Source organism: Erithacus rubecula (assembly GCF_903797595.1).
Source record: "Erithacus rubecula genome assembly, chromosome: 2".
NCBI classification, from domain to species: Eukaryota; Metazoa; Chordata; class Aves; order Passeriformes; family Muscicapidae; genus Erithacus; species Erithacus rubecula.
The window spans coordinates 34,053,171-34,074,715 of record NC_136685.1 but is presented as its reverse complement, the minus strand read 5'-3'; the positions used below and the strand labels follow the sequence as shown (position 1 = coordinate 34,074,715).

Here is a 21,545-nt window from a genome sequence, read left to right as displayed (position 1 = left end):
CCACATGTCTATTTTAAGCCCTATTTATTTCTGCTTTTAATAGCACAGTAGTTAGAGTCCATCTCCCAATGGACTGAAGGGCTTATTTCTTGCTTCAAGGAGTTAAAAGTTAATAATAGGCATAGAACAGTGAGAGGGTAGAATCAGCAAGCTAAGGCAGGTGAAAGCAAGGGACTGGGCTATGAGAGACCATGGTTCTTTTCTTAGCTCTGCCTCTGATGTGCTGAGTGATGCTGGATGAACCACATCTGCCCCTTGACAGCACGTTTTCTCTGTCTAGATTGACGATGTTTGTAGAAGAGGATGCTCTTTCCCATTACATACTAATGAAGGGTTCATATCAGTGAATTTCATTCTAAAGCATCTACAGTGTCTACTTTTTGTCTGCACATGAGAGAAGAGCAAGCTATTGCCAGTATGTTTGCTTCTGCTATTTGAGGGCCTCCCCTTACCCTTTTCCCCTTCAGAAGCATCTGAAGGATGAAATAGGTGAGAAACTTTTGGCTCACATCAGCCTTAAAACCATTTGCTGCACTGCCAAAGAGTAGCAGTGGTCATGGCAGAAGTGAACAACTTGGCCAAGGCACAGACCCAGGAGGACTCTGTTTGTTCATGGGTTGTCATGTCACTCCACCTGACTTGTTTTTGAAGAGCCTTAAAAGAAAAGTGCCAATACTACATTAATGTTACAGCTTTACTTATTTTATGAAAAGAGGTGAGTTGTCTGAAGAAGGCAAAGTTAATTTTTAAGCCCTTTGTTTTCTCTTGCTGACTCTCTCATAAAGACCTGGAGATCACTGTGGCACTCTCACCATTGAACAAGAAGCAAAGTCATTTCAAGGTTAGTGACTCGTAGCAAGAATTTTTCAGCTCCTATTGCAGATGTTCAACAGTTTGAACAGCTGATGCATGTGCAGCTTGGTAATGTGACTTTGAATCAAGTGATACTGTTCCTTGGTGCTCCCAGGAGGTCTCCTGATCCCTTCTCTTCTCTAGCAGAGCACTGGAATAGATGCAGCATGCTGAGGGGACTAGTGGAGTTTCCATCAACTTAAGAATAGACTGAACTGCCAGGAACAGTTTCTGCACAACTAAACCTTTTTAGGGCCAGAGAACAAAGCAAATCAGTGTTTCTCAGTCTGTAGACCTCACACCTCTGGTAGTCAGTAAGAAAGCAGTAGACAGTCCATGAAACAGGCTCAGCAACCATGAAATGAATGCACACCTACTTATATCAACAAACAGAAAAGGGCAAAATGCAGTTAGTAAATAAACACATGAAGTTAAGCTTCATTATTTGTTTGGTTATTTATGGAAACCATTGTGCCAGTACTTCTTTTTTCTTTTCCTCATAACACTGGGTGGATCCTTGGTGTTTGGGAAAAAGTGCTGCGATGATGTTTTGATTAAAGTGTAAAAAAAGAGGAGAGAATGGACTCTAAAGATTGTTACCAGCTCTGCTTTTTTATGGTCCTGTATCCTCTGTGATTTCTACTTCTGTTCTCCTTTATAATTTTTTGCCATTATTTATGGTTCTCTTTCTTTCTGTTATTAAAAAAAAAAAAACAAAACCAAAAACAAACATATATATATATATATATATATAAGTTGTAGGTGCAGCAAATACTCCCCAGCAATGTTTAGATCAGAAAAAGGAGCTCTTCCATCTCTCAAACTGTGAGGATAATTTAGCTTGCTTGTACAGAATTGATAGATCCACTGTTCAAAGGCTTGTGTTCTTTCTCTTATTTCTCACTGTTCCATCTCCATTTCCCAATATACTGTGACTCTTTCCTGTAATTTGCCAGCTCTTTGAGCTCCAAGTTGCCTGCCCTTTGTGCCTCTAACACTTAGGATGCTTCCCCACTTCCTCTCCAGTTATTCAGTTTGTTCTTATATTTTCTTCCTTCCCTGTCACTGCCTACTGCCTGCTATTTTCCTCCACACAAAAATACCTTTTCTGCTTTTAAAGTAATTAAATTAGCAGAGTTGATTGAAATGTAGGTGAAGTAATTCTCTGAGCACTGTGTTTTTCAATGGATGCATTACTCAGTGCACATTAGCCAACCTCCTGTAGGCCTCTGTGAATGACAGAAATGAATATTTGATGAATATATTCAACAACAATAGCATTATTCAAACACTTTACTCAATAAAGTACATTCAGCACACTCAAAAGCTAATGGAGCATTCAGGTTACTCTGTTTGCTCAGCAGAACACGTGCCCAACCCCAAGAGGGAAAATCAAGTTACTGATACATATGAGGGAAAAGGGGGTGGGAAGCCTCTTCTGCTCATTTGTGCCTCTCATGAGCAGGACACAGTGTATGTGTATGTTGGGGGAAGGGGGTGTGTTTAAATCCCATATAGGGAATAAAGGATGTATGTGATGAGGAAGAGAGATTACTTGCTCTGTTTCCTGACTGGCAGATCTTGTTTTCATGTCTATCCCTCATACTTCAGCTAGAAATGAGAAAAGCAACATATTTCTAATCTTCAGCTTTTGTTCATACTGTGGATTTATGTTTGTATTGAGCAGAGGGTTGAAGTAAATCTAACCACAAATCCCTGCTTTTCACTTTTTGCTCCATTTAGTGTTGCCTTGAGTAGTTGGTGCAAATAATCTGTCTTCTACTGTTTAAGTCTCTCTAATGCCTCCTTGGTAATTTCCAGTAGAGGCCAAATCTCTTTTGTCGTCTTTCTATCCAGGGTGCCAAAGAGATCCCCCTTTAATGCTTTTGTGACTTTTCTAAAACTTTGAGTCATTTCATTTTTAGTCTCAACATTGGACATTACCCAACACAATTTGATGTCGTTTACACATCACATTTCCCACAATCTACTCAATTTCTTTAGCTAACTTCCCTTCTTGACTCCCTTTGTTTCTTTCTGCACAAAATGAAATTTCTCCAGCTTCAAAGGCTGAAATCCCTCCTTGGCAACAAGGATTTGGATGATATTTTTCCTCTCTTGTCCTTAGGTTAGCCTGATTATAATTTTGCTAAAGCATCATGCCCTGACACTACTCACCATCTGCTGCCATGTGTACTGCCACTTCTTGAAGTGTTTCAAAACCTCATACCACTGCCTATTTTTCCTACTGCCCAGCTATGTGCTCATTAGATGATTTCTCCTTTTTCTTGCCTGAATCCTCACCTTGCTGTGAATTTCATACAGCCCACTAAATGTATTTGTCTTCTCCAGCCTGAGATAACTTGATGCTTCATCAGTCTTGTGCCTGTGCTGTCCCATAAATCAATTTTCTCTTGTTTGCCCGTTGAGTAACTACTTGTCTTTGAAGTCTGTTTTATTTTTTCCATTCCATATATTCTTTGCAATGCTTCAGTGAATTAATTGTATTTTCAAAGAATGCAAAAGCATCAGTTAACATCCACATCTATAGCAACAGTGGTCATAAAGCAAACATAACCTTTCCAAAGCACATTTGCAGCTTTTTTGAACAGTGAAGCTGTGCTACAACCCAAACAATACTACAATTCAGGCTCTGTGGCCCTTTAGGTTTGAAGCTGAAGGTTGTTCTCTACAGCCATTTCTCATTATCGAGTAAAGGCTGCCACTGGAAAGAGCATAACCAAAATTCTGCAGACCTCTGGCTGCAGAAGCACTGTGGGCCACTGTGGACCTGCCCTGCAGTCCTTCAATAAATTTCAGTTTCTCTTCAACAGAGCACACAGACCAGGAACCACCTTCAGTTCTGTGGGATCCCTGATGCCTCATTACTAAACATCTAGGTAAAAGAATGTTTTGCTCTCTTTCAAATTAGCTTTGCAGGAATTTCATCCATCCAATCTTCTATCTGATTAGAATTTGCCCCTTACTCAGGGTCTGTTGATTTTAGTAAAATTCTTGATCCCTATTTTCTTTGGTCAGGACTTCTTATTCTCCTTTATATTGTTCTTCTCAGTGTGGAATTGGCAAAGAAAGTGTAAAGTTGTTCTTTTCTAATCCCTCTTGCTGCTAAATTAAAGAAGCTGCTGCTCAGCTTTAGGAAAAGGAGACCTCAAGGCAAGGTCTCAATCTATATTTAGGTACAACCATGGCCTGATTTCCACCAGTGTTGGTTCCCACTGATTCTTGTGCCTTGCTGGTGACCCAGCATATCTTTAATTTCTGTTCACGTGGAGGCTCAGAACTGGTGTAACTCCAGCCATGGATTGATAGGTGAAATCAGGCTTTTTATATTAAAAAGGGATTGTGCACTTACAGTGGACGTCAGCAAGAGCCCCCTTGCAAGCTGTACTTGTTTTCCATGGAATAAAAAAATTCAAAATTCCCTTCAACAGTCCTTGTGCACATCTTAAAGCCTTGGGAGAGCCCCTTGAGGTTTTCTTTCAAATCTCCAGAGGACAACTCATCCACAAGATGCTCCATGTGCTAACATTCACTCTTGCTCAGTGAATGCTTTGTTTTCTTGCCTGTGATTTATTACATAGTGGTGTGCTCATGTTTGCTGTTCAGCTCCTTTGAGACTGTTGTGACTGTGTGTAACTTATTTAGAAAGTATTAAAGCCCTGAAGCTCATGTCTTGATTTAAACTTCTGCTTGAACTCTGCAGATGTAGAAGACAGGAATAGCTCTTTAATGAAAAAGTAACCACACTGCCAACCATTTTAAAGATAGGAGCATATGTCTGAAAGGATATAAGCTGGAATTTCCCTGTTATCTTTTTTAATCTGAAGCATAAAGGAATAGCTTGGTAACCATTCTTGGCAGTGTAAATCAGTATAAATCAGTATAAATATATTAATTTCTACAGCTGTCCCTCAGCTCCTCAAGCTAGTGCTGATCTCTAATGGTAGCAATGCAGGAATATCCAAACAACCTTGCTTGCCAGTGAAAGCCTGACCATAGGCAGAGGTCATGAAGGGCTGCAGAACTGAGGGGCAGCCACAGAAGCTCCATCAGTGTCAGTGGGATTTGCATGTGCTGCTGCAGCCACAGAGGGGTACGTTTTCTCTCCTGCTAGGCAGAGCTTGCAGAAGCAGAAGATGGGATGAGGACATTAAATGACATAAAACAAAGATCTGGAAACTTCTGATTTCCCTCCTCACATCTCCCAGTCACTCTGTGTTCTGGGAACACATCCACTTTTTGCTCTTACAGAACAAAGGAGCTGGATACCCCTGAAGATCACCCAGACCTGGAGATGGGGCCAGGTGCCAAGATGACTGTATATTCTTGGTGGATACTTCAGGTCTTCATTTGACTCTGATGAGTCTCATTGCCAGTGGCTCCTCAGGCAGCTGTGTCAAAGGAAGTGCTATAGTATTAGGACAGGGGAAGACTTGTGCAGATAAGAAACTGTAACACACACACACACACAGACATGCACATGTATTTTGGAGTCCTGATAAGAAATAGAACAAATGAAATCCTATGAAGCAGGAAAATATTTAAAATAATGCACAAGTTTACCCAAAAGGTACATCACAGACAAAAAGAAATCAATTTGCATTTTTTGTAGTCAACTTGGTATGGGGGACTTGGCTGCTGTGCATATATTTGAAAGTGAAATCTGACTTGACCATGTGTAGTATTAGCATAACTGACAGGGCTGAGTTGAGTGTAATTCAGTGGTAGTGTTGGCATGAACTTGCCAGAGAAAGCCCTGCCTGACACTCAGGAGACCGTCAGGGAGAACAAGCACATTTCTCACAGAGGATAGCTTAACAAAATTATTAGACTTCAGCCTGACAAAATGTATTTAAATAGAAAATAAATTCTGTTAAATAGCCTTGGAATCATTAAATTAATAAATAATTTAAATTAAAATAATAATAAATTAAATTAAAACAGAAATAAGAACAGCTTGTTCTTATTTAAATACTTAGTAATGTTAAATAATTTCTAAATGTTTAACGATTTTAAATTGCTTCAGCTACTTGTTATATTTAATGTTGAATGAATGTCTCATTTGTCTTTACCCAAGAGGATGCACCTCTCTGATCCTGTGTTTCTTTGATATAGCATTTCCTTCTTTCCCTGAAGAGAAAAATGAGCTGGGCGTTCCTACGTGATCTGCTGAGTGGAGTGAATAAATACTCAACAGGAATTGGAAGAATTTGGGTAGCTGTTGTGTTCATGTTCCGCTTACTGGTTTATGTTGCTGCTGCAGAAAACATCTGGAAACATGAACATGATGAATTTGAGTGCAATATCAAGCAGCCTGGTTGTGAAAATGTCTGCTTTGACCATTTTTTCCCTGTCTCTCACATCAGACTTTGGGCTTTGCAATTAATCATCGTCTCCACCCCTTCACTCTTGGTTGTCTTTCATGTTGCTTACAGAGAGAACAGAGAGAAACACCACAACCAGAAACTTTACAAAAATCCAGGAAAGATAGATGGGGGATTGCTGTGCACTTACCTAATCAGCCTCATTTTAAAGACAGGACTTGAAATAGTTTTTCTTGTTCTGTTTTATAAATTGTACAATGGATTCAAAATACCACGTCTTGTGAAATGTGACATAAAACCATGTCCCAACACCGTAGACTGTTATATTTCCAAACCCACAGAGAAGATGATTTTCCTCTATTTTCTGGTGGGAACTTCATGCCTGTGCATCATATTAAATCTAAGTGAACTGAGTTATCTGATTTTCAAATACTCCATAAAATGTTATCTGAAGAGACAAAAGAGAAACAGCAAGACTCAAAAAGTGATTGCTGCGAATCAGAACTCATCAGGTACAACAGAGCAGCAGCTGCAGGACAACTCCAACATCTCATCATCTTTGCCTCTGAATATGCAAGATGAATATGAAAAACATTCCCTGCTGACTTGAAAGAAGGCTGGAGACCACCCTCCCATTACACAAGCTGTTTTTGACAAATTGCTTTTCCAATCAGTGCTTTGCAGAACTATCCTTTGAAAGGATAGTTACATAGGAAATGCTGTTTCTCTGCTAGTGCCCCATTACTTGAGCTGATAAATTTGGTTGCATTATGTATGTCATGCATAGAATCACTGAAACCTTTTCATGTTGAAACAAGAAATGTAGAAGTTCTGAGAATTCCATGAAGCTTTAATATAAACACAGATGCTTATGATAAATCATTCAGAAACAATTGCTCAAACAGTTGTGTACTGAATATTACACAGAATTGCTTTGGTACAAGCAAAAATAGGCTTTTTATATGCAGAGATAGGAAGAACCTGGGATTGATAAAGAAGAACAGCAAGGGGGTGTATAGGATTTGTCAGGTGGGTGGATCAGACCTGGTAACTGCTAAAATGGCAATGGGAAAGTGCTGGCATAGAGTGATTGCTGTGCCTTGAAGTGAGTTGGATTGTCACGAGTTCATTCTATTGGACCACTATAAAACATCTCAAAAAAAGAAAAAACCAAGAAGAGGTAGACATCTAGTTTAGCCCATGTGATAAAAACAGATTTGGTTATTTAGCTGTTTGTGGAGCACCTCTTTCTGGAATTATTTGAGCCCTTACAGCTGTTAGGTTGTTCATCATCAAAAAGCATCCTTTAAGAAAGGCACTTGCTCAAACTTGTGCAAGCAGCATGTACCAGGGTATAGAGTTAACTCCTGGTGACCTGCACCAAGCAGCTCCCATGTCATCACACTTGTCTTCTGCTCTGTGGTAGTGGTATTTAAGTGAACAGATCATTCCCACTTCCCTAGAATCTGAACAGAGAAATTGAGACCACACAGCAAGGCAGAACAGTAGCCAATAACCCCTAGTATTAAGTAGTCTAGAATCTGGTACTTTAGTAAGGCTGAAAATATGCTACTACTTCAGCAGATTTCTCTGCTGCAGAAGAACATGTGAAATCTAAAAATATGAAAAGCCTCCAGTAGGAACAAAGTAAAAAAGAATCATCTGTTCCCTCCTCAAATTTCAAAGTATCTCTTAAACAGCACACACCCCTGCTATTTGTTATGTGTGCTGTTTGGGTTAACAGAAAGGGACAGAAATTAGTTAAGACGTCTTCTGTTGAACCTAGGCTACTAAGACAACGGAAAGTAGCACCTTTATAAACTTCCTGCACGGTAGTGTACTCTTTCTGTTGCTGGAAAGACTTTTGGACATACATCTAGTACTGAGCCTGATCAAAATGCACTGTTTAGAGAAAAACACCAACTGAAATGGAGCTGCCTGAATGCTGAACTAATTTTATTGGGCGTGCCAGGATAAGGAGGAAGAAACAGTAGCAAAAGCAGGTTAACTTTTTTTTCACTGAGGCTTCCTCCAGCCCCTTGGCTTTGTTTACAAAGCATTACATTTAATGAGTAGCAGTTACAGAGCAAAATTTAGCAACAAATGAACAAGTATGAACTTTTGATGCTAATTTTTAAGGTAGGATTCATTGTTTGGTTTTTTCCCCCCTAAAATAAGCCTACTTTTATAAAATATAGAAAGACATCTGCTGCTGCTGAATTTAACAGCAACAGCAGTCCCTCAGATACCAGCTTCCCAGTTTGTGGCCAGTTTGAAATACTGACTGATGCTGAATCAGTGCTTATATAGAGACAGGGCACTTTATACAATTCAGAACACTTTCTGCTAAACCTCTACATACACAGAATGTGGCTCATGATAAAAATACACTTAGAAGATATTTTGCAGACCCTGGGCAAAACCCATCAAGAGTACCTGAAAGCAAAACCACTACCCCTCAACCCTGTGAGACCACAACTGCCACAGCCTAAGTAACTGAGAACAAACCCCTAAATTATCTTGACTCATCTGGACCCTCATGCATCATTTTATTAAGACAAGGGCAACACAATCAAAGAAAAAAAATGCTTTGAAATATCTGAGTTTTAATAACTTAGGACAGATTTTTAAGAGCACATTAATGAAAAAGTATTTATTCATTGTTTTTAAAGTAAGGTTTATTTGAGAGAAACTTAAGAGAAGCACAGTTCAGCCAACACAGGTTTCTGATAAAATTAGTGCATTAGCTGCTCTCTAATAAAAAAGTATATTAAGTCAGGGCTTGAAGGGGTTCAGAGCATCCCCTAAAGCTCTGTAGCTGGTCAGAGATTACCACTTAGACCAAAAATTTTCCCGTCAAACATGAACTCAAATTCTTTGGAATGTATATTCAAAGTTTTATTTTTAATTCTATCTTCCAACAGCCAAGAAATGATAAATAAATTCCAAAATCAGTGTTTTGAGTCTTGGAGGATACTTCAGTTTTGACAAAGCCAGTACCTTACATGAGAAATATTCTGAAAAATTGTTATGGACCAACTCCATATAATCCAACTCACTCGCAGAAAATCACCAAGAAGCCTTCACATCATGTGCTGCACATTTTGAGTGTTTGACAGGGCTACTAATGAAAAGGAAACAAGCATCATTTAACCTGAGAGAAAAGAAACAAATTAATCTGCTTTCTGAACCCTTGCTCTTGACAACCATTTGCTCTTTTACTGGCTCCTTCCCTTTCCCTGCCTTTGTTCTTTAGTTTAAGTTTCACTCATCCATGCACCCCTGAAGGCATTTGCTGTTACATTTTTGGTTCAAATGAGTTTACAGGTTTGGTCCCTAAACTTCTGGGTCATTCAGACTAACATTTTTAAAAACTGAACCCAAGTACTATGTTCTGCAAGGACATAAGCAACTGATAGGAAGCTGATCTGAGCCCATACTGTAATGGAGAAATAACGTAATCACTGCATGCACATTCATACAAAAATATTTACCTCATTAGTATTTCAAAACATCCCTGCAAACATCAAAATACCTGTGTCTTACACAGACTCTCCTTTTTTTTTTTTTTTTTAAATCCAAGTACACTTCTTGCCTTGGGACAGAAGAGGTTTGAAAAAAAGACAATGACATAAGATTTCCCTGTTTTCTGAAAGTTTCTTCCCTCTACTCCCTTCTCCAGTAAAAGTGGCCCCATTTCCCACCCCTTTAATTGTATCATCACCACATCAAGGCTCCAGGCAGGCCTGAGCAGTGCATGAGCTTCTCCAACTTGGGGACTAAACCCCAGCATAGCCTGTCCCTGTCCCTTCCCTCTCTCTTCTCACACAGACAGGAGCCCCAACCAATTCTTTGGCACAGAAACTAATTGCAACAATTAGCCAACTACTTGCCCCTCACCTGACCCAGCAACTGATTCCAGTGTTATTTGTACAAGCATTGCTCGCCTACTATCCAACATCCACAAATCAAATGTCCCAGTGCAATGCTCTAGAACCCACAGTCCCCCCATCCTGCTGAGAAGGACCACCCTGAAATATGTGGGAACAAACCCACTACTCTTATTTACACTGAATTAGGGCTCAGGTAATAGCAGATTTCTTTATAGACATAGTTGAGCACCAGAGAGGCCGACTGTCAGTTTAAAGGTGTTTTTCAATCCCAAAACAGTCCATGCTCTGCATTCAGACAAGACTCCTCAATTTGGTTGTTTCCCCATCAGCAACACCTGCTGCATTAGTCAGCACGCCCTTGATAGCAACAAGGAGCTTCAAAGAAAGCACCTCTGCTTGAATGATTCACAGCTAACGGGTGACAATTCTGGAAGGCAGAGACAAAGAGGAAGGAGACAGAAAAGGCGAAAGACAGAGGGCTGGGCAGTGCTGCTGGTGCAGCTGGCTCGGAGCCCCATCCCACCCAAGAGCAGGGGTGTGGCTTCAGGCCCCAGAGAAGCTGCCCGTTCAGGCTGGGGAGGGAGATTTTCTGTATTACTCAAGAGAAAACAACAAAATGCAACCACCAAATTTAGTTCCTTGGGAGTTTCTATAGGTAGCTTTACAAACGAGAGTGCCCTCTGCAGTCTGTGACACTTCAAATCAGACCCTGCCTTTGGTACCCCATTTTAAATTCAAAATACTCCTGTTTGTTTTTAAAAAGGAAATAACAAACCCCACACTAGCTTACCTGTTAGTCAGGCTGTCAGTAATCACCTAAAAGGGAGTGTGCCATGGAATGTACTAAGTAATGGGTACAGCATCTACTTGAATTTGATAGATTGGGATGAGACAGTATTAAATATTTTATTCTCAGAAATTCAAATCCAAATTCAGAAATTTACTTCCTGGATATTTATGACATTGGATTTTTTTTTATTCTTTTCTCTTTTTTAAAAACAGCATTCTAGTATAGCACTGTGTAGCTAAATAGTTGTATGCTATCCTCAGTCCACAGTATCAATCATCGGGAATGTTGAAACTATTCAACTTCACAACACAAATATTCTTCTGAAGACTAACAGTTGCGAGGTCTGTTGACAGTGACTGAAGTGGTTAGTTACTGCTGCAAACACGAGAATTCAGAACTTGGAGGATCCTCTCCAGGGGATCTCTGCCCTCTTCTCCCCTGCAGAAGTTCCCTCTACAGTCACCGTGGCTGGTATCCAGCAGAAGCTCCATCCTGAGGGACCAGCGGCCTCTGGCAGGTAGAAAATGGCACTGTGTACTTGTAATGATTACAATGATCACTCTTAAGAGTCAAAAATGCAAGGGTTTCTTTTGGTTTTATCATTCTCGGACTGCGCCTTTCATTTACTAACGAGGCATAATAAGAGTTTGGTCACTTGGGAGGGATGGAAAGTGAGAGGAGCCGACGGGCTCTGTTCAAATGGAAGCACGGGCTTTCTGCGAAGGTAAGCAATTTAGCACCATGTAGCAAACCAAGGGCTATGCCCGAGGTGAAATGCTGTTTCTGTTCACACATAATCCTCACTCTCGCAACAAGTCACTTCATTTGGTTGTAGGAAGGTGCCCTCTGCACTGATATTCAGGAAAACTGTCAAGAGATTCGAGGTGAATAGCTTACAGGCAATCAAATCTAGCATTTAATGCAAAAGCTTTACACAGCAAGACAAGTTTATAGAAAAAAAATAAAAATCAAGCCAATCTCACCCAAGATAAAGACTGTTTTATATTACTGAAGGTAGGTCACATCCAGTAACGAGAATAATCCAAGAAAAGTTTTTGGTACCACACAATCCAGCTGGCTGAGTCAAACATAACCACGCATGAAAACCAACACTGAAGATTCCTGGGTACTGACAGCTCCCACCAATGCACTCACACTTTTGGTTACTCAACAAACGGGATACCTGTCATTTCAGTTAGCAGCATAGAGAGGAATTGCTCCAATCCCGGGCGCTACAAGCAGCACCAATTCTGAGGCTCGTTCCAGTGTGGAAAAGAGAGGTTGTGAGTGGTGCCACGTACAGTCAGCGAGAGGCAGAGGAGCGCAAAGGGAGCCTATGCCACCAACACAGAGCACAACCACCGAGTTCATCTGTAAGACCACCATCTCACTTCCCTTTCAGAAAGTGCCTTGTTTATTTAGTTTTTAATGGTATGGCATAAGGACTCGTGTATTTTATAGATAGATACCAAACTGGTATTATCAAAATAAACCCATCTGTTTTATAAACCCATTATTTACAAAAATGGTTTCTGAAGTTTTTTTGTTTTGCTTTGTTTTTTTAACAAAAATTAAACTATACACCAATCTAAGTTACAGAAACAAAAATAACCTTTATAAGATCACATGTATAAAACAAGAAATGAAATGTGTTTTTATTTAAGGCAATACTGGGCTACTTCACAAATCACCACCTCAAATATATACACTGCTCCACACTACTAATTTTCTATCACATTCACAACGGATTCTTTAATACCAAATATTGTTTTAAATCTTCAATGTAGCAAACTATTTTTATTCACATTTCCATTTTTATTATGGAATCATAAATGCTTTGTAACCAATTAAAAGCAATGAAAAATGTAGCTATAAGAAAACTATTATATTTATGTTTAACTACATATGAATACCATCCATAGATACTGGATGTTAAAATTTACAAAAATGAGAGTGTGTCAGTATGTTTAACCTATGAAATGTGATTTTATCCAGCTTTTCTTCGGTAAATAAATGCTTTATGCAAAATAAACTGGATATGGCAGACTTAGATAGCTTTAGTTCAAAAGTTCTTAATTTAAAATGATTAAAGGACAGTTTTAAAAACTTGCTCACTTAGTTACAAATTAAAATTCCGAATATAAATGTGTCATTTAATAGTTTAGACTTACAGACTGCTGGTGGCAGCAAATGATTTACAATAATAAATATATACAAAAAAAATGTATCTACAAATAAAGAAAACCGTTATACACGAGAAGTAACCTGGTGAAAGATACCAATCACAGACAACTCACAAAGATTTAGTTTATGGAAAGAACAATCTGATAGAAAGTTGAGGTCTTGATCAAGTATTTACAAAAATGAAGCAATTACTTTCTTCAAGTCCCATAGGGATAAAAACAAATAAGACATTTACATGACTTGTGTCATGTTTTTTGCTAGATTAAATCACTTCAAAATAAAAGAGCTCCACAGTTACTAGGCATGCTTGATGGCTTCCTATTCAAAATAAATTCTATTACAGGTCATGGTTAAACACATTAGGTTTTCAGTATTTTGATTCCCCTTCCTCAGTACCCACAACAATTACTTTTGCAGCTATAACCTCTGGATTATCCTCCCAAGGTCCTTCGAGCTTTCTCAAACTGACAACAGGTTTCATTTCCTGCAGCTGCTTCAACACACGCTCAGTGCAGTCTTTAAGAGTCTTGTCTAACACTATCTTTACATTATCACCACATGGAAGCCGTGATGGGTTGGCAAACGGTACAAGGGTTTCAGTTTCAGAACACGACCAAGTGACGTTGTCACTTGCTGCAGGGGCCTTCTCACTGGCTTTCCGCGAGTTTGAGTGGGATCCTTTTTTGGTTCCGCTGCTATGGTATTCTCTTTCAGAGTTTTTCTTTTGCTTCACAGCAGATTCTTCAAGGAACTTGAGGAACGACACTTCAAAACCCATTGGCTTGAACGAGCTCCAGTCAAAAGCCGCAGGTTGCTCTTCGGCAGTTTGAATGGCGACAGCGGTCTCCTCCTCCTTGTGCAGGCTACTCACGCCACTGGGCAGTGCTTCTTCTGTTTTCTCAGCTCTCTTTCTCTTACTTTGAGATACATTTTTTTCTTTATTTGCTCTTTTCAAGTTGTTTGATTTTTGCTTCTCTGAGGGGCAGGAGCTGGTCTCCTGCAAGTCACTATTTACACTCGAAGAGATTTTTGCTTGATTTTCAGCAGCTGAACAATCCTCATTAATTAGTTTAGTAATGAATAGTTCTGTCAGTTCATCCACTTCATCCTTCTCACCTTTTTCAGTTTCCTTTTGCGGTAAGGTAGTTGTGCTTGAATCATTATTGCTTGCTATCAAACTTAGTTCAGGCTCTTTCACATCAGTTTTTTTATCAGTTTCCTCCTGCTCACAAGAGGCTTCCTTTATTTGGGAAACAGGATGTTTTTTAGACACAATAAGAAGATTCCTGTGTTGTGAAGTAAAAGCTTTAGACAGTTTGTGACATTTATAATGTCTTATTATGTTACTTTCACTCGTGACTACGGATGAACATCCCTTTATCATACATGGATACTGAGTTATGAACCTGCTTGTACATTCTGATAAGGCATCATTTCTGGCCTTTATAAAATACACGTACTTGCCACGTTTCAGTGAATAAGCCTTATTTTCCTGAACCTGAATTCCTTTTGAGTTTTTGTTTTCCAAGTTCACATTTTTCTTTCGTTTAGTTTTCACTGACAGCCTGTTACCTTCTTTTCCTGATCTGTTTTTGAGTCCTCTCTGTTTAGACTTCAACGGTTTCTCCTGATTTGCTTTGCTTGAAATGTTTTCCTGGCCTGGTGTCAGTCTCCTGGGTCTTATTAGATGATCTTTATGCCTATCATTATGTTTGTTAAAAATATGCCTCAAGAGGTTAGACCTAGTAGCATAAATACGGTCACAGCCTTCACAGTCACACTTGAACATGCCATCATCTTCTACTTTGTTTGGCTTTATCTCAACACTGTGATCCGTCTCAAGATGCACAACATAGTTAATATACGCTGTAAATGAAGACTTACACTGAGACTGGTCACAAAAAAACCTTCCCACCTCGGGGGCTGATTTCATGTTTCCAATTTGCTCTGGGGTCATGTCATGAAGCTTCATATAATGCTGTATCAAGCTGGTAACTTCCTGGAATATGCGAGAGCAGTCACTCACCTCACACCTGAACTCCCTGACAGCAGGTTTGGTTTCCACCTCCTCCTGTTCCTCTTTGCCTTGCTCATTCTCCTCCTCCACTTCAGCAGCGAAAGCAGGGAGGTCTGATTTGTGCACAGCTTGGTAATGAAGAATTAGGTTTTGTTGTATTGTGAAGGCTGCAAAGCAGCCCTGATGGACACACCGGTATGGTCTGTAAGGGCTGTATCTAGGGGGAAACTCCAGAGATTTTGTTACAGGCTTCCTGCCGTTCCTCTCCTCTTTCTCCTTCCTGTGCTTCCTAACTTTGCGTACTTTGGCTTGTTCCTGCACACTATCAAAAGATGCTGGATTGTGCTGCTCCACTGGAACAGAAACCACCTGGGGAGGTTTTTCCAGTCTTTCAGGAATACTATTTTCTGGTAAAAGTTTTTCCAATACTTTTACAGGCTCTATAACTTCCTTTATCTGAGTTTCTTTGACCAACGGAGCTACAGTTTTGTTTTCTATTACTACTGTCTGCACAGTTTTTATTTCAACAGGTTGTGGGGCTGTGTTTACAGTTTCATTTTGAGATCTTCTGCCATAAGGTCTCTTAATTTTTAACTTTACCATCTCTTCTGTTGTAAAATGATGTACAAGCTGACAGTGTGCTCGGAGATTAGAGTTTCTTGTGAATGTTTTTGGACAGGTAGCTACAACGCATTTGAACGGGGCATACTTCAATTGATGTTTCTTTATTTCTAGAATCATTTCTGCAGTATACTGATGGATCTTGCCATAGTGTTTAAACAATGCATCTTTTGTCATAGCACTGTAATTGCAGCCAGGATTCTGACATACAAAAGGTTTGTTAACTCTATCACTAAATTGAATGTTACTTGCCTCTGGAGATAGCTGGATAAGAGGTTTATTCTCAATTGATGTAACAGGAACTGCTGGTGCTGGCTTATCTGCTAGAGGACACTGAGAAACAATCTCAGAGATGGGAATGGGAGAATCATCTTCTAGCTTCAGTTTCTGCAAGCCTTCCAAAATTTCTGACATTTGAGTATCATCCTTTTGAGATATCTCGGACTGAGCAGAGGTACTCTTTGCAGCAGTAACATTCCCTGTGTGCACAGCAAACTGTGTAGAAGTGGGTGGTTTTACACTGTGTGCAGAACTTTCTGAAGCAGCCTGGGCATTATTTACTTGCAAGTTCTGTCCTGAAGCAGCAACAGTATCCTGAATTTCAGTTTTTACCTCAAGCGTCTGTGAATTCATAGCAGTTTTAATTATTTCCAGGGTTTTTTCAAAGTTCTGCATAACACTGTCCTGTGAAATCTGTTCTTCCAAATTTGCCTGCACACAAGAATTTGCAGCCATCATTTGGGAATCCCCATTTTCAGTTTTTACTGTTAAAGGGGGCAGAACTGTATGAGCCTCAAGATTTGTTTTGAAATTCTCTTTGATACTGGCCATGAATAATTGATTGTCAGCATTACTGAGTTTCTGTGCAAGGTTTTCCACCACTGCTTGAGAGCCACAGTTTGCCAGCAAGTTGGACTGAAAACTTTCTCCCTGTATTTGCATGTTTCCTTCAGTGCTTTTGGTTAAAAGTCCCATTACTGTTGCATTATTTACTGCTAATTTCTGTGATGCATTGGGCATAAGCAGGGGTGTAGGTGTTTTTCTCTTCCTCTTTGAAGAGCTGGTTCCCTTCTTATTCAAGCTGTTTGACCCTGAATTCTTGGGACTACTTATAACTGAAACTCGTGAACTGTTCCCTGCAATGTTTCCCGTTGCTGCAACAGTGTTAGAATATGAGCTAGGACATAAGCCATTTTCAATAGTCTTTAGCATCAAGTCCTCTGTTGCAAAAACTGGCAAACTCTTGCATTCGTTTAGTGGAGGAATTTTGGCATTGAGGGTCCTGTTTTGGTCTGTCAGCAGGGTGCTGGGGTTACAGACTGTCTGCAACAGAGACGGCGCGGCTGAGCTGGGCAGAACAGCTGCATTTATCTGAGTCGTACCAGAGACACAACTGGTTGTAACCACACGTGGAAGTACTTCTGTGTTATCAAAGCTACCGGGGATGCCTGCAGTTTCCAAGGCTTGTTTTATAATTTGATTACCTTCCTCATTCCCACTGGTATTAAAGTTAGTCACACTGGCCCGTGGAAACATAGTCTGCAGTGCGGAACGATTTTCTGCTGCAAGTAACTGGAGGAATGATGGATCTTTAAAACACGTCTCTGGGTTGAAGGCAGACTCCTGAGGTTGCTGCAAGTTTAATGAATTTGAAGAAAGAATCATGCTGGCAAGCAAAGATTGTCCGTTAGCCTGCAGAGCTTCTGAAGAAATTTCTGATCCTTCAAGAGGCTTACAGTAAGACCTCTTAGATAAGTGACCACCAAGTGATCTAGGATTAGTAAACACTCTGAAGCACCTGCTACAGATAAATTTGCCATCTCTAATTATTGCTGGCCACTTTGCCCTCTTGTTATGTTTTGGCTTCCTTTCTTTCCCATTTGAGCCCCTGCCACGATCTTTTTTCACCTTTTCTGAAGCTGCATGTTGAGAACTAGCTTCACTGAAGTTATTTTCATTTCTCAATTGTGAGGGAAATATCTGATCAACACTTTCCTCTTTTGGGAAGGTAGAACTAGTGTTTCCTTCTAGTTGCAAAGAAAAGCTATTGGTGTTATTTTCCAGTTGTGAGAAGACTGAATTTGGAGGATTCTCTGCTGATGAAGGAAAGAGAGACATTGGACCATTTTCTGCAGGCAAAGGAAGAAAAGGATCTGAACCACCATCAATATTCAGAGGCATAACTGTTTTTGCCAGATCATCCAACTGAGAAGGTAAGGTTGCAGCAGACAAATTTTCCATTTGTGAACACAAAACACTCTCAGGCTCACTTTTAATACGAGTAGACAAATTTGGATTTATGACACTTTCCACAAGAGGCAACATAGGATTTGCCAGATTTTCTAGGTGGGTTGGGAAAAGAGTACTTGAGACATGCTGCACTTGACTGGAACAGGTGGGATTCAAATTTGATTTGTTCTGTGCAGTAAAAGCAGCACCATTGGGATTGCCCACTTGTGATGGCATAAGATATACAATCTTCCCATCATTCGGCACATTTTGCAGACTGCTGGATTTTCGCGGTTTCTTATTTTTACGCTGCATTTTAAAAGCAGCATATTCATCAGGGTGTGCTGCCTTCATGTGTTTGCCAATGCTCTGTGATGAATTGTACGTTCGAGTACACCCCTCAACCTGGCAATTAAATTTCTGAATTGGGGCTGCTGGTGACACAGCTGGAACTAAAGAGCTACTTAGGTTAGGCTGTGATGGAATAAATGTAATACTTTCTAAAGTTTTTAAAGGTAGGTTATACAGATTAGCTGCAGCTTTAATACTGTCTTCAATTTCAAGTTTGGAAATGGGTACACTGTTTCGATACCCTGTCTGATTCTGCATGCTGAATGGATTTACAATGCTCACTTGTCTTTCTAAGTTTTTTGATTCAAGGGCTTCTGGTTTTAATGTGTCTGAGGTCACAGAAACAGTTTGAATATTTTGAGTCTGACTGAGACAGCCTTCCTCCTTTCTCTCTTGGAAAACTGGAAGACAAGAGTCAACTGGTGGGCACAACTGCTGGACTCCAGGCTTAGTAGTATCTACTTTACTGGCTGTAGCAGCCAATTTACCTCTTTTTACAAAATTATCTCGGATCTTCTGGTTAACAGACAGCTTAATGCTGCCTGCTGGAACTGTTTCTTCTGTCTTTATTGAACCCACAGGAGACTGCTCTAAACCAGCATTAGGCAAGGAATTGCTTTGCTGCAGTACACTCACTGATGCATTTACACTTTCATTCCCTACTGGTTCTGCTTTGATTTGGTTCCAGACGTTTTCTCCTTCAGTGAAACTGCTTTGGCTTTCAGCTGGAGGAGATGTCAATTCCTCTTTAACGGCAACTCCATCAGTACTGTCATGAGCTTTAGAAGGCTGACTAGGATCAGGCTGATTAGTTTGGTTTTCAGGCTGCTCTTCTTTTTCAGGCTGCTTGTTGTGATCCTCAATGTGCTTCTCCAGCTCGTTCTGAGAGCGGTACACCTTCCCACAGCCTGTGACTCTGCAGGTGTAGGTATTATAGTGCTGTGCTTCATGATCATACAGTAAATATGCTTCAGAAAACACTCTGCCACATTTGGGAAACATACATTTGGCTCTGAAGACTTGATGCTCTCTCCTATGGGTCAACAGCTCAGCATAACTATTAAAGCCAGCCTTACATTTCATCTGTATGCAGATATAAGGCTTGCTACCACAGTGCATTTGTAAATGATCATTCAGGTGAGTAACACTTACAAAATGTCGCCTACAATACTGGCAAATCACTTTTTTGCTCTGCATTTCAAGAAAACGTTTAGCTTCTTCATTATCTTTATGGCCCTTTGCATGTGCTATTAGATTTTTAAAATATTTAAAGCCTTTTTTACAAAGTGTTACAGGGCAGGTGAACTCATTAACAGGGGGTGGTTTTTGAACTGGCACTATCTCTGGTATGTAAGGTTTATCTTTGTCATCATTTTCATCATCTGAGCCATCATTATCATTAAACACAATGAAGTCTGTTGAATAGAGGCTGTTCTTCTTAATGGGTCGCTGCTCCTGTTTGGATACAGAATTAGTTTTCTGATTCTCATTGGTAGTTGCTATTTTAGGAGGTCTTCCCAGTCGCCTCAGTGGTTTCATAGCAGCCAATCTCTCTTTGCTGGATTTTTTCACATGTAAAGTTACATGGGGAACAAAGTTTTCTTTAGAATTAAAATTCTGGGCACAAATAGGGCAACTGTAAATTCCATCTTTATAATGTTTCTGTGCGTGTCTAACTATTCTGTGACCTAGGAATTCCTTGTCACATAACACACAATACTGCATGTAAGCTTGCCAGTTCCTAAATCTAGCTGATATAAACCCCCTCTCTCTGAGTTTTTTTATTTCTCTCTTTTTCTGCTTTTCATCTCGGATACCCCTAAGAAGGCTGTTAGCCTCATCAATGCCAGTGAGTCCATTCAGAGAAGTTTCTTTACTATCTTCTTGGCCATCCTCAACCTTCTCATAAACTTCACTATCGTTTAGTTCATCTATGGATGACACGATGGATGCCTCCTCTCCCATAAGTGCCAGACACTGACGTTTTAGAGTTTTCCAGTCCCAGAACTCTGGATCAAAAGGCCACTGAGTTTTCAGCACAAGTAAGAGCTCACAGCGCAAAGAATTTGGTATTGGAAGATTCTCTTCATCATACTTCTGGTCAGGCTGATTATATAGCATTTCAACAGCATAATATGCATCCACAGTGGGTTCCAGAAGAAATTCACTCAGCTGACAAGCACGTTTCACCTCCAAATCATCTGGAAGTAGGCAAGAGATAGTCTTGCAAATAGATATCTTGACATCTGCATTTTCACTGGATTCCAAGCGCAACGCTTTCACACACAGCTCAATGCAGGTTGCAAGTCCAGCACCATCGATCTGTAAAGCAAGACTAATTTTAGTACATCACTTTATCTAGCTCTTTCTATACTTGTAAGTAAAAGATGTCATCATTCAATCATGTCAAAAAAAATGCACCAGAGGTTCACAGTAACACTTTTTACCCCAAGGAAAAGAATGGACTGTCTTCAGATGTTATTCCTTAAGTTGCATAACTTGTCTTCATGCTACTAAAAAGTTGAAGTTTACATACAACTAAAAAACCAATTAATTGTATGTTCTGTCTAATTTGTGGACTTTTGGACTATATGTTAGAGGTGTTCAGTTTATATTAGAGAATATTGAGCCTTTTCCTTCGAATAAAGCCTGTCAGTTGTGCCACAGATATTTGAGACTGAGCTTCTATGAAATACCAATTTAACATTGGGTAGGATTCAAATGGTAAAAATTGCTGCAGTTAAAGAAAAACACATGTTCAGAAAAATCTAAAATTTGGAGATCATTTAAGGTGAAAGATTTGCTATCAATATTAAAAATTAAGTCACTTCAAAGTCACTTGACCTCAACTGAGCACATGGCTTCAGTCCAATTTGAAGCAGTAAGCATAGTTAAATTTTGTTAAATGCTCCATCATTTGAATGTTCTAAAGGTCATGTGGTCTTTACTCATTCATACCCTAAGGCAACTCCATTTACATTTACATTGATTTTAAAAGCTCTTTATGCTGCTAAGGATGCATAAAAGAGGCTGTGGCATACATGAGAATGAAGTTCAGCAAGTTTATGAATGTACAAGTCTACTACCTACATGGTCTCTAATTTCTGCCAACAAGTAAATTATCAAATGCTCACTGGAGAAAAATCAATATGCATGGAGCAGGCAGAGATATTAATATCACAAGACTCTGAAAGTCATTTTCCTCCCCTTCTATAATTCAAATTTATTTCACATCTTTCAGGAAGGATGGGGGGGGGTGGCAA

General features: G+C 39.8%; 2 protein-coding genes across 4 annotated transcripts in view; one reads left to right on the top strand and one right to left on the bottom strand.

Annotated features, from left to right (window-relative positions):
• Positions 1-787: 787 nt before the first annotated feature.
• Positions 788-9,980, top strand: GJB7 (gap junction protein beta 7). Its single transcript, XM_079327269.1, is given in 4 exon segments — positions 788-841; positions 5,989-6,655; positions 6,658-6,739; positions 6,741-9,980. Coding segments are annotated over 3 exon segments (789 nt in total). The 5' UTR covers positions 788-841; positions 5,989-6,015; the 3' UTR covers positions 6,808-9,980.
• Positions 9,981-12,507: 2,527 nt separating this feature from the next.
• The window catches only part of ZNF292 (zinc finger protein 292), a 50,247-nt gene continuing 41,209 nt past the window's right edge, over positions 12,508-21,545 (bottom strand). For all 3 annotated transcript variants that reach the window (XM_079326632.1, XM_079326633.1, XM_079326634.1), the window contains one exon: positions 12,508-20,604. In XM_079326632.1, coding sequence (XP_079182758.1) covers positions 13,432-20,604 — 7,173 coding nt within the window. In that variant the 3' untranslated portion in view covers positions 12,508-13,431. The remainder of the gene's footprint in view (positions 20,605-21,545) is intronic.